This window comes from Podarcis vaucheri (genome assembly GCF_965113315.1).
Source record: "Podarcis vaucheri genome assembly, chromosome: 18".
Classification (NCBI taxonomy): Eukaryota; Metazoa; Chordata; class Lepidosauria; order Squamata; family Lacertidae; genus Podarcis; species Podarcis vaucheri.
In genome coordinates, this window is record NC_138756.1 from 12700838 (window position 1) to 12713858 (window position 13021).

At 55.2% G+C, this 13021-nt stretch overlaps 1 protein-coding gene across 1 annotated transcript; it reads left to right on the plus strand.

Moving 5' to 3' along the window:
* The first annotated feature begins 3755 nt into the window (after positions 1-3755).
* SAXO5 (stabilizer of axonemal microtubules 5) lies at positions 3756-11247 on the plus strand. The gene is made up of 8 exons (XM_082206477.1): positions 3756-4531; positions 5620-5726; positions 7203-7297; positions 8077-8189; positions 8878-8996; positions 9096-9282; positions 10063-10151; positions 11027-11247. Exons 1-8 carry the CDS (start codon positions 3931-3933, stop codon positions 11228-11230), a joined length of 1515 nt encoding a protein of 504 aa, XP_082062603.1. The 5' UTR covers positions 3756-3930; the 3' UTR covers positions 11231-11247.
* The last annotated feature ends 1774 nt before the right edge of the window (positions 11248-13021 follow it).

The following is a 13021-nucleotide window of genomic DNA, read 5'->3' on the forward strand; positions in this document are numbered from 1 at the left end:
GGGCCTCGGGGGGGGGCGCGGAGTGGTCATAGAGCTAGGAGAAGGGTAGAGGGGCCTCAGGGGGGGCGCGGAGTGGCCATAGAGCTAGGAGAAGGGTAGAGGGGCCTCAGGGGGGGGCGCGGAGTGGCCATAGAGCTAGGAGAAGGGTAGAGGGGCCTCGGGGGGGGGGAGCGCGGAGTGGTCATAGAGCTAGGAGAAGGGTAGAGGGGCCTCGGGGGGGGGCGGAGTGGCCATAGAGCTAGGAGAACGGTAGAGGGGCCTCGGGGGGGGCGCGGAGTGGTCATAGAGCTAGGAGAAGGGTAGAGGGGCCTCAGGGGGGCGTGGAGTGGTCATAGAGCTAGGAGAAGGGTAGAGGGGCCTCGGGGGGGGGGGCGGAGTGGCCATAGAGCTAGGAGAACGGTAGAGGGGCCTCGGGGGGGGGCGGAGTGGCCATAGAGCTAGGAGAACGGTAGAGGGGCCTCGGGGGGGGGCGGAGTGGCCATAGAGCTAGGAGAACGGTAGAGGGGCCTCGGGGGGGCGGAGTGGTCATAGAGCTAGGAGAAGGGTAGAGGGGCCTCAGGGGGGGGCGGAGTGGCCATAGAGCTAGGAGAACGGTAGAGGGGCCTCGGGGGGGCGGAGTGGTCATAGAGCTAGGAGAACGGTAGAGGGGCCTCGGGGGGGCGGAGTGGTCATAGAGCTAGGAGAAGGGTAGAGGGGCCTCAGGGGGGGCGTGGAGTGGTCATAGAGCTAGGAGAACGGTAGAGGGGCCTCGGGGGGGGGCGGAGTGGTCATAGAGCTAGGAGAACGGTAGAGGGGCCTCGGGGGGGGCGGAGTGGCCATAGAGCTAGGAGAACGGTAGAGGGGCCTCGGGGGGGCGGAGTGGTCATAGAGCTAGGAGAAGGGTAGAGGGGCCTCAGGGGGGGCGCGGAGTGGCCATAGAGCTAGGAGAAGGGTAGAGGGGCCTCGGGGGGGGGGAGCGCGGAGTGGTCATAGAGCTAGGAGAAGGGTAGAGGGGCCTCGGGGGGGGGCGTGGAGTGGTCATAGAGCTAGGAGAACGGTAGAGGGGCCTCGGGGGGGGCGCGGAGTGGTCATAGAGCTAGGAGAAGGGTAGAGGGGCCTCGGGGGGGGGGCGGAGTGGCCATAGAGCTAGGAGAACGGTAGAGGGGCCTCGGGGGGGGCGCGGAGTGGTCATAGAGCTAGGAGAAGGGTAGAGGGGCCTCAGGGGGGGGGGCGCGGAGTGGTCATAGAGCTAGGAGAACGGTAGAGGGGCCTCGGGGGGGGCGCGGAGTGGTCATAGAGCTAGGAGAACGGTAGAGGGGCCTCGGGGGGGGGGCGCGGAGTGGTCATAGAGCTAGGAGAAGGGTAGAGGGGCCTCGGGGGGGGCGTGGAGTGGTCATAGAGCTAGGAGAACGGTAGAGGGGCCTCGGGGGGGGGGCGGAGTGGCCATAGAGCTAGGAGAACGGTAGAGGGGCCTCGGGGGGGGCGCGGAGTGGTCATAGAGCTAGGAGAAGGGTAGAGGGGCCTCAGGGGGGGCGCGGAGTGGCCATAGAGCTAGGAGAAGGGTAGAGGGGCCTCAGGGGGGGGGCGCGGAGTGGCCATAGAGCTAGGAGAAGGGTAGAGGGCCCTCGGGGGAGGGGGAGCGTGGAGTGGTCATAGAGCTAGGAGAACGGTAGAGGGGCCTCGGGGGGGGGGCGCGGAGTGGTCATAGAGCTAGGAGAAGGGTAGAGGGGCCTCGGGGGGGGCGGAGTGGCCATAGAGCTAGGAGAACGGTAGAGGGGCCTCGGGGGGGGGGCGCGGAGTGGTCATAGAGCTAGGAGAAGGGTAGAGGGGCCTCGGGGGAGGGGCGCGGAGTGGCCATAGAGCTAGGAGAAGGGTAGAGGGGCCTCGGGGGGGGCGTGGAGTGGTCATAGAGCTAGGAGAAGTGTAGAGGGGCCTCAGGGGGGGGCGCGGAGTGGCCATAGAGCTAGGAGAAGGGTAGAGGGGCCTCGGGGGAGGGGGAGCGCGGAGTGGTCATAGAGCTAGGAGAACGGTAGAGGGGCCTCAGGGGGGGGCGGAGTGGCCATAGAGCTAGGAGAACCGTAGAGGGGCCTGGGGGGGCAGAGTGGCCATAGAGCTAGGAAAAGGGTAGAGGGTTCTCGGGGGGCAGAGTGGCCATAGAGCTAGGAGAAGGGTAGAGGGGCCTCGGGGGAGGGGCGCGGAGTGGTAATAGAGGTAGTAGAAGGGTAGAGGGGCCTCGGGGGGGGGCGTGGAGTGGTCATAGAGCTAGGAGAAGTGTAGAGGGGCCTCAGGGGGGGGCGCGGAGTGGCCATAGAGCTAGGAGAAGGGTAGAGGGGCCTCGGGGGAGGGGGAGCGCGGAGTGGTCATAGAGCTAGGAGAACGGTAGAGGGGCCTCAGGGGGGGGGCGGAGTGGCCATAGAGCTAGGAGAACCGTAGAGGGGCCTGGGGGGGCAGAGTGGCCATAGAGCTAGGAGAAGGGTAGAGGGGCCTCAGGGGGGGCGTGGAGTGGTCATAGAGCTAGGAAAAGGTTAGAGGGGCCTCAGGGGGGCGTGGAGTGGTCATAGAGCTAGGAGAACGGTAGAGGGGCCTCGGGGGGGGGCGGAGTGGCCATAGAGCTAGGAGAACGGTAGAGGGGCCTCGGGGGGGGCGGAGTGGCCATAGAGCTAGGAGAACGGTAGAGGGGCCTCGGGGGGGGGCGGAGTGGCCATAGAGCTAGGAGAACGGTAGAGGGGCCTGGGGGGGGGCATAGTGGCCATAGAGCTAGGAAAAGGGTGGAGGGTTCTCGGGGGGGGCAGAGTGGCCATAGAGCTAGGAGAAGGGTAGAGGGGCCTCGGGGGAGGGGCGCGGAGTGGTAATAGAGGGAGTAGAAGGGTAGAGGGGCCTCGGGGGGGGGCGTGGAGTGGTCATAGAGCTAGGAGAACCGTAGAGGGGCCTCGAGGGGGCAGAGTGGCCATAGAGCAATGAGAAGGGTAGAGGGGCCTCGGGGGGGGGCAGAGTGGTCATAGAGCTAGGAAACTGTAGAGGGGCCTCAGGGGCAGAGTGGCCATAGAGCTAGGAAAAGTTTAGAAGGGGCCTCGGGGCAGAGGACCCACAGAGCCATGAAAAGTGTAGAGGGGTCCCAGAGGTACGAAAGGGGTAGAGGAGCCACAGAGCTATGAAAAGGATAGAGGGGTTTCAGAGGTAGGGAAAGGATACAGGGGTCTCAGAGGTAGGAAAGATGTAGAGGGGTCTCAGATGTAGGAAAGGGATAGAGGGGCCACAGAGCTCTACCCCTTTTCTACCTCTGAGACCCCTCTAGCCTTTCATAGCTCTTTCATAGTTTAAATCAATAGATTAAATCAATAGATTTAAATCAATAGATTTAAATCAATAGATTAAATCAATAGATTAAATCAATAGATTTAAATCAATAGATTAAATCTATAGATTTAAATCAATAGATTAAATCAATAGATTTAAATCAATAGATCAAATCAATAGATTTAAATCAATAGATTAAATCAATAGATTTAAATCAATAGATTAAATTAAATAAACAGATTAAATCAACCGATGGATTAAACCCTTCAATGGATTAAACCCTTCGCTCTTTCCACTCCGACAACCCCTAAAAGAAAGGCTCCGTCCGGGTGACCCCCGTTACTTCCCTATGACCTCACCATTTCCCCCTATGACCTCACCGCCGTTCCTATGACCTCACAATCCAGGAACCCATATTCCGCCCCGGGACGCCTTTGAGCCCTCGGAAAAGCCTTGCAAAACAGGGCTTCTCGCGTGCCCCAAAGAGCGCTTTAAAAGGGGGTGCCACACCCCACTTTTTATAAAGCAATGCATACAGGGAACGTGGAAGATTTGGGGGCGCACCAGAGCTTGTAAACCCAAATCAAGGGGGGTGTCCGGACGCCGGGTTCCGATTTCCCGCAGACCCCTGGCACATTTACGCTCCCCGAGAAGATGGTGCCCCTTTGCTGGTGCCCGGGGGACCCCCGGACGGCGCCCCCCAACCCAGGCCGCGTCACGGAGGTCCGCAAGGTACCCAGGACCCCCTCGCGCCTGGCCAGCACCCATTTCCTGCAAGCCTCGCACTTCCAGCTGGGCGGCGACCGTCGCCCAGAAGGTGCCACCCTGATCTCGCCTTACCGCATCGACTACCCGCCGCGGTGGGGCAGCTTCCGCAGCCAGGCCATCCGGCCCCCCAAGTGCGCGGGGGTCCTCAACCAGGACATGGACCCCTCTGCCTGGGATACCCGCTCAGAGACGTACCTCTCGTACCCACCCCGGGGGCTGGAGGCGAAGGTGCCTGCCCGGCCGCCCTCGCCCCACCTTCAGATGCACCGAGACCTTCGCCAGGGCACCGGCGCCTCCGTCACCCGGGACAGCTACCCCTACCCGCCCCCCCTGCCCTGCGACGCCCCCCGGAGGGTGGACAAGTGGGACGACAGCGTGCCCAGCGGGGACAAGGACAAACAGCCGCTGCCCGCCTCGCTCTACCAGGAATCGTACCCCAGCCACGGGAGGATGGAGCCGGCCCAAAAGGCGCCCAGTCAACACCTGGGTGCGTTGGCACGGGGGGGCACCCGGTGCTTTGGGGTGCCCGGGGGGGAGCGGGGCTGGGGAGGAGCGCCCATGGTGGGTGGGTGGCTGGGTTAGGGGACGAGGCGGTGGAAAGGCCTCCCTGGTCCTGAATGGGGCGACTGTGCCCCCGAAGGACCAGGTGCGCAGCCCGGGGGTCATTTTGGACTCACCGCTGTCCATGGAGGCGCAGGTCAGTTCTGTGTCCAGGGCAGCTCCATCTGGGACGCAGGATGAGACCCTACCTGCCCATGGACTGTCTCTCCAAAGTGGCGCATGCTCTGGTTATCTCCCGCTTGGACTACTGCCATGCGCTCTCCGTGGGGCTCCCTTGGAAGGTGACCGGGAAACTACAACTAATCTAGAATGCTGCAGCTGGACTGGGGACTGGGAGTGGAGACCACATACCGTATTTTTCGCTCTATAACACGCACCAGACCATAACACGCATGTAGTTTTTAGAGGAGGAAAACAAGAAAAAAAATATTCTAAATGAAACAGTGGATGTATGATTTTTGTGGTTCATGCTGTGGCCACAGACCTGTGATCTGACGGTGAGTTTGGGGTAGCCCCATGCAAAAATCCTGAGGATCCATGTGGATCCATGCTTTGTAACCACGTTTTAAGTGGGGAGGGAAGGAAAAGCACTCAAGGGACAAGGAGCACACGTGGGGTGGGTGGAGAAGGATGCTGCTAATAATGCTATTTAGCGAGCTGAGTGGGGAGGAGAGAGGGACAGAGAGACTGCTTGCTTTAAAGGAGCCAACCGGACAGGAGCTGCTTACACAATTTTCTTTTAAAAGAAAATTCTGGCATTTTAAACATGTTGAACAGCTTTTAACTGAGATCGGTTGTCTATTTTAAAGCCATTTTTAATAAGAATCCTGGCTTTTGAAAGCCACTCAAGGTAGACTGCATCTCTCCATGGAAGCTCTGCTTAGGAAGGGTTTTTAATTTTTATTTTTTAAATTGGGTATACTGACTTTAAACGTCTTTTAAAAGCTCCTGTCATTTCCCCCACACTCTCTCGCTTCCACGTATGAACAAAACCGCCTCCTTCTTCCTTGGCAGGAGGAAAGTCTCCCCTGAGAGGCCACGGGTGCCACGATTTCGGGACCACGTACCAGACTTACTACACGGGGCAATGGGCGCCCCCTGCCGAAAAGTACTTCGACGAGGTAAAGCCTACGGGACCCTGGAAAAACCGGCTGCCCCGGGCAGCGTGGGGTAGTGGTTAGGGTGCTGGGAGGCCTGGGTTCGAATTCCCACTTGGTGGCGATCCAATTTGGCGTCCCCGGAGGGGGTAAAATGGGGCTATAGCTCACAGAATCGTAGCGTTCCAAGGGCTCCCAAAGGTCCTGTAGTCCAGCCCCTGCAAGGCCAGAAGCGGATCCATGAATAGTAGGTCTGCCATACGGCAGAAAACGAGCCTTTTCGTCGCAGGGTTGCGGGTCGCAGGGTTGCTGGGCAAAAGATTCCTGCACTGCAGGGGGTTGGGATGGATGACCTCCCGGGGGACCCTTCCAACTGTGCAATTCTACAATTCGATTGCAGTTGTTAATTAACTGGCAATTAATTCTGATTTATTATTATTCAATGATTCCTGCATTTCAGGTGCTTGGAGTTCAGTGAGATTTTGCACAAACAAAAAAATGGTTTTCATTGGTTGCGTATCCCTGTTCCTCAGTTTGACCCTTTTACGCAGTTTCGTGCTGTCATTTTCACCGGTTGCAGTTCAGCAATTGTAAACTATTTAATTACCGCGTGCTGCTATTTAGCTTTGCTGTTTAACGGATTGCTGAATATTGCTTTGTTTGGTAAAAGTTGCTCATTTTAAAATCAGCGTGTCATTTTTGTGTTGCTGTTTTGCGGTGTTTTTTATATGTATCCGAAGCCGTCCAGAGCAGAAGGGGCAAGCCAGCCAGATGGGTAGGGTATAAATAAATATTAAAAATATTATTATGGATGATGCTTGTGGCCCCTTCTGTGATGCTGTCTCCCAGCTCCACCTGGTACGCAGGATGAGACCCTCCCTGCCCGCAGTCTCGCCAGAGTGGGGCATGCTCTGGTTATCTCTCGCTTGGACTACTGCCATGCACTCTCCATGGGGCTCCCTTGAAGGTGACCCCGAAACAACAACTAATCCAGAATGCGGCAGCCAGACTAGGGACTGGGAGTGGAGACCATATAACACCAGTCTTGAAAGACCTACATTGGCTCCCAGGACGTTTCCGGGCACAATTCAAAATGTTGGTGTTGACCTCTAAAGCCCTAAACGGCCTCGGTCCTGTATCCCTGAAGGAGCGTCTCCACCCCGGACACCGGGGTCCCTCTCCCGAGGGCCTTCTGGCGGTTCCCTCCCTGCGAGAAGCGAGGTTACAGGGAACCAGGCAGAGGGCCTTCTCAGTGGTGGCACCCTCTCCCATCAGATGTCAAGGAAATAAGCAGCTATCCTATCTTTAAAAGACATCTGAAGGCAGCCCTGTTCAGGGAAGTTTTTAATATGTAACGCCGTATTGTTTTTAACATTTGATTGGGAGCCGCCCAGAGTGGCTGGGGAAACTCAGCCAGAAGGGCGGGGTATAAATAATAAATGATGATGATGATGGTGTGAAAACACCCCCTGAATGCACTCTGCACGCTCTCCGTTGCAGAATCTGGTGTCGGTCGTCTTCGGAGACCCCCGGTGCCACCAGATGCTGACCGAGCAAAAGCGGGCCTACACCCCCAAGGAATCGGACAGCCAGCGGTAAGGACGGACCTCCAGACGGCAGGTTTCCAGGTTTCCGATTTGCCGCTGTGAAAACGGGCGGCGCAACCGTTGCATTCGGAGCCGTTCTGGTCGCCTCTCCTCAAAACGGAGTTGGAAAAGGACCAACTGGGGGGAAAACCCAGAGTCTTTTCTGTTGGGGATAGTTCAGACTGAAATTCCCAGGTGTCCAAAAAGGGTATTTTTAATCTTTTGTTGGAAGCTGGCCAAAGTAGCTGGGGAAACTCAGCCAGATGGGCAGGGTGTAAATTATTAACGGTATCGATATCGATAACTTACTTATACCCCCCCCCCATCTGATCAGGCCTCCCCAGCCACTCTGGGCGGCTTCCAACAGGATAATAAAAGCACAATAAAACATCAGACATTAAAAACCTCCCTAAACAGGGCTGCCTTCTTATGTCTTCTAATGCCAAGGTTGTCGGTTCGATTTATGTATGAGTCGGCCGCCTATTCGGGGTTGGGCTAGATGCTCCTCAGGGTCCCTTTGAACTCTACAGTGGGCAGGATTTTTAAATTGTATTTATTCCCCGCCCCATTGGTTTTAATGTATATCTGGGGGGTGGTTTGGGGTCTGTCTGTCTGGTTGTAAGTTGCATTGCGCAGCCCTGGGCAAGATAAAGAAGCAAACTAATAATAATTAAAAATAATTACTATTATTTTTAATTTTATTATTCTATTTAAAAACCAACACAATTCAGGGAAACGATGCGCTGAGCCGATATTCTCTTTCCTCTCTGCCGATCTCTCGCCCACAGCTATGACCCGGAGAGCGCAGCTGCCCAGGTCCGCCTGACGAATATCCGGCCCGGAGACGGGAGACAAGACTTTACCACCGTCATGTCTGAAGCGTATCCCTGGAGGGACCCAGGTCAGGAGAACCGGGTTCAAGTCCGGACACCCCACTGCTATTCCCTCCGCACCCCCCAAGCTGCTTCTTCTGGCTGTTTGCTTTTTAACATACGTCAAAGAGGGGGGTGGAACTCTGTGCATGCTCAGGGACCGCTTAGCCGCACTCCCCAGAATGGTTTGCTCGCACTCAGACCCCTGGAATGAGATGCGCACAACTGAACTCAGGTGCAACAGGGTCTACTCTTGAGTAGAGTGTCATTGGATGAGGTTGCCCAGAGGTCGGAGACCGGTTCTGATAATTTCTCCATTTATTTCTTGCCTCCCATAAAACTCCAGGGAGCGATCCTGCAATCGAAAGCGGGTTTCTTGGGGCAATAATCTTTTCCAGAGCAGCTTAAAAATAAAACAGGCCCTGGCCATTGGAAAGCCATAATAATAATAATAATATTATATTTATAACCCAGCCATTTATACCCTGGCCATTGGAAAGCTGTCACCATCATCATCATTTATTTATTTATACCCCACCCATCTGGTTGGGCTTCCCCAGTCACTGTGGGTGGCTTCCAGCAAAATATTAAAATACAATAATTCACCAAATATTAAAAGCTTCCCTAAGCATGGCATGAAAGGTAAGGGGATCGGGGCGGGAGGAGGAAAAGCAAAAACCCCGCGCCTGATTGTTTCTTCCGCCGGGATGTCCCTAGGACCGTTGCGCATCATCACGGCGAGGAAGAATGAGTCCTCCATTCTCAGAGGGGATCGGGACCCCGAGAGGAACAGGCAAAACGCCACCACCACCATCCACCGTCATTACTACAGAGAGGTAGCGAAATCCCCGGGGGTCCCTGTCCCCCCGTGACGCAGGGATCTTTTTGCCCAGCGCGGGACTCAAACCCGCGACTCTCGTGTCTTCTCTGCCCAGCCGAACCGGGAGGAGCCAGCGTCCCAGGCGAACCCCAAACCCCGGAAAGTCTTGACCTTGGGCGACAACCGCTATGCCTACTTCTGCACCACGCAACACGAGGACTATCAGCCGCCCCCCGAGACCCACAAATTGGACGTGAACAAGTGGAAGATCATGAAGAGCAACATCCCTTTCAATTATCCCGGTAATAATGGGGTTTGGGGGGCCGGAAGACGCGGTTTGCCAAACCCCGGGTCGGTGTCTCATTCGGATAGGGAGAGAGAAGACTCAGCAAACAGGAGAGCGTTTTTCTTTTTATCTATTTATTATCGTTGTTGTTGAGTCCCACTACTGGGAAAACCAGAGCTTGAACTATACAGTGGTACCCCAGGTTACAGACGCGTCAGGTTACAGACTCCGCTAACACAGAAATAGTACCTCGGGTTAAGAACTTTGCTTCAGGATGAGAACAGAAATCGTGCTCTGGCAGTGCAGTGGCAGCAGGAGGCCCCATTAGCTAAAGTGGTGCTTCAGGTTAAGAACAGTTTCAGGTTAAGAACAGACCTCCGGAACAAATTAAGTACTTAACCCGAGGTACAGACCTTTGTCAGCAAGGTGATGTCTCTGCTTTTTAAGATGCTGTCATTGCTTTTCTCCCAAGAAGCAGGCGTCTCTTAATTTTGTGGCTGCTGTCACCATCTGCAGTGATCATGGAGCCGAAGAAAGTCAAATCTCTCCCTGCCTCCATTTCTTCCCCTTCTGTTTGCCAGGAGGGGATGGGGAAGTCTTAGTCCCTCTCTCTTCTGCCTTGGTCAGACCACACCTGGGATACTGGGTTATTTGTGGGGCATAGGAATTTGTTCATTTATTTTCCCAAAAATATAGCCCGGCCCCCCACAAGGTCTGAGGGACGGTGGACCGGCCCCCTGCTGAAAAAGTCTGCTGACCCCTGTATTATCTCCTCTTTTTCCTCCCTCTCTCGCAGCGCCTGAGGGCCTCACCACCAGCACCCAGGACATGCTGGTTCCTTACTGCCAGGCGAAGTGCCAGGTCCCTGAGGAGGAGCTACAGAAGGTCAGGAATCACCTTAGGCCAGGCCAGCCAGGGTGCCAACTCAAACCATGAGGACTAGCCCCCTAGATGGGCTGTTGGCCCTGTTAACGGGAAAATCCGAGGGCTCCCTTGAACAAAAACAAAGACACCAACCAGGATAACTTGGAGCAAAACAGCAGCCTGTAGGCTTGGCCTTTATTGAACTGTTGCAACAGGGTGCTCCCCTCACTTGCAGGAGAGAGGAAGGACCCAGAAAGATGGTGTGCAAGACCTTATAAAAACTTTTGAAACTCCCATCCTCCAGGTCAAGCCCACCCCCCAGAAACATCATACATACATCACAGAAAGGAGGGGTTGAGGGAGGAGTTGTGGTGGTAACCTGAGTGTCCTGTCACCTGGCTGGTTCCCTTTCCCCCTCCCCATGAAGACTTTCCAGGTGACAGAGGGGACTTTGCAGTTTCCTGCCCCCAGAGGCAAGAGCTGATCATTGTCCTTTGTTTCAGTCCATGCTGAATCTACTCCCATATGCAAGTTCTTTGTGACATTGATGGTCTCCTGTCTGGGACCATCAGGGTTGGCATAGCAACTGGGCAGGGCTCCTGTGGATGTGCTGGGATGCTGAAGGGATTGTGGCTGGCCTGTATCAAACCTTCCCCATTTTGTAGTCCTTCCTTCATGGAGTAAAATAAAAGTGGAACAGTGCAAATCCGATGTATGGTTCATTTTCTATGAATTTATAACAGAAGTGTGGCATATGTAGTGTGTGTGAAGTTTGTACAAACTGAATGATTGGGGGGGGGGGGGAGTTTCCTGCGACAGCCCAAACAGGCAAGCTCTCTCCATTCCTGCTTTAAGTTCCTTCCCTCTCTCTCTCCCTCTCTCTCTTTCCTTCCCAGATTAAGTATTCCCACCTGGCCCACCCCTGGAAGGACCAGCGCTGGTTCAGCACGGAGCAGAAAGAGGCCTTCACCAACAAATATGGGGGCCCCATCACCCTGGTGGTGGGGGACAACCAGAGAAGCAGCCTCCCCCTGGGCACCTTGCCGAATTATTCCCTCCGGAAGAAAATCATCCCTGCAAACGTCTGCCTGACCGAATAAACCCCATATGTCTATTTCGCCTTTTGGCCACCTCAGTTCATTTGTTTTCGGCCTCGCCGCTGCCGTTCAGAGCCGGCTCTACTGTTAGGCAAGGTGGGTGGGATATTTTGATTGCTCACATCCAGGGCTGGATTGAGGTTTGATGCGGCCCTCAGCTCCTGAAGGTAACGGGGCCCTTTATATGTCCAGCGGTCCTTTGTCCACAACAAATTGCCGCTGTTTTTTGTGTTGAATAGATGCTCTATGGTCATTTATGGACCTCATAGGTATCTCAAGCCATTTGCACATGTTGCTGTGCAACCGGTCCATGCAGAATATGTGTTGAATATATGCTCTGTGGTCACTTATGGTTTTCCCAGTAGTGATGTATGGAAGTGAGAGCTGGACCATCAAGAAGGCTGATCGCCAAAGAATTAATGCTTTTGGATTCTGGTGCTGGAGGAGACTCTTGAGAGTCCCATGGACTGCAAGAAGATCCAACCTCTCCATTCGGAAGGAAATCAGCCCTGAGTGCTCACTGGAAGGACAGATCCTGAAGCTGAGGCTCCAATACTTTGGCCACCTCAGGAGAAGAGAAGACTCCCTGGAAAAGACCCTGATGTTGGGAAGGATGGAGGGCACAAGGAGAAGGGGACGACGGAGGACGAGATGGTGGGACAGTGTTCTCGAAGGTTTGACCAAACTGGGGGAGGCAGTGGAAGACAGGAGGGCCTGGCGTGCTCTGGCCCAGGGGGTCACGAAGAGGCGGACACAGCTAAACGACTAAACAACAACAATGAACCTGAATATATATACACATAGCCCTCAATGGGTCTACTCTGAGCACAATGCGACTCGGAAGAGTCGGACACCACTAAACAAGAACAACAACAAAAAATGACTTCCCTTGATCTGGACACTAATCTTCTGCAGATGCTGCCTAGAATAGCATTCGCTTTTTTTGCTGCTGCATCACACTGTGGACTCGTGTTAAGCTTGTGGTCCACCCAGACCCCTCGATCCTTTTCACGTGTCCTACTCGTGAGCCAGGTATCCCCATCCAACATTTGCACATCTGCTTCTTCCTGCCTAAGCGAGGAACCTTACCTTTGTCCCTGCGGAAACTCGCTTGGTTAGCTTGTGCCCAGTTCTCCAATATGTTAAGGTCATTTCATGGAATAGCGTTCGCCTATTTTGCCACAGCGTCACACGGTTATTCACCAAGAAGTCCTTTTACAATGGTACCTCGGGTTAAGTACTTAATTCGTTCCGGAGGTCCGTTCTTAACCTGAAACTGTTCTTAACCTGAAGCACCACTTTAGCTAATGGGGCCTCCTGCTGCTGCCACACTGCCGGAGCACGATTTCTGCTCTCATCCTGAAGCAAAGTTCTTAACCTGAAGCACCATTTCTGGGTTAGCAGAGTCTGTAACCTGAAGCGTATGTAAGCCGAGGTACCACTGTAATCTGTTTAGGTGTTTGGCATCAGTGAGACCCAGGGAAGTGTGTGAGACCCTGAGTGCGTAAGACCAAGACCCTGAGGCCCTGTTCCCACGTACTTCTAGGAAACGCCTATTCCCGAGCCCCCCGAAGCTCTCCACCGCACCCCCAGGGCTGAAACCCGACCCCTGGCTTCTGTTCCCCGCCAGCAGGGAGGGGGGGCGACCCCTTGTCGTTTCTCGCCTTCGTTTCCCCCCCTCCTTCGCACCCAAACCCCGGAGCCACAAATTCTCCTCCTGCGCAAAAACGCGCCTCCGCAGAACCGGGCGTGGCAGGGAAGGAATGTGAAAAACCGATGTTCCCTCGGCCTGTG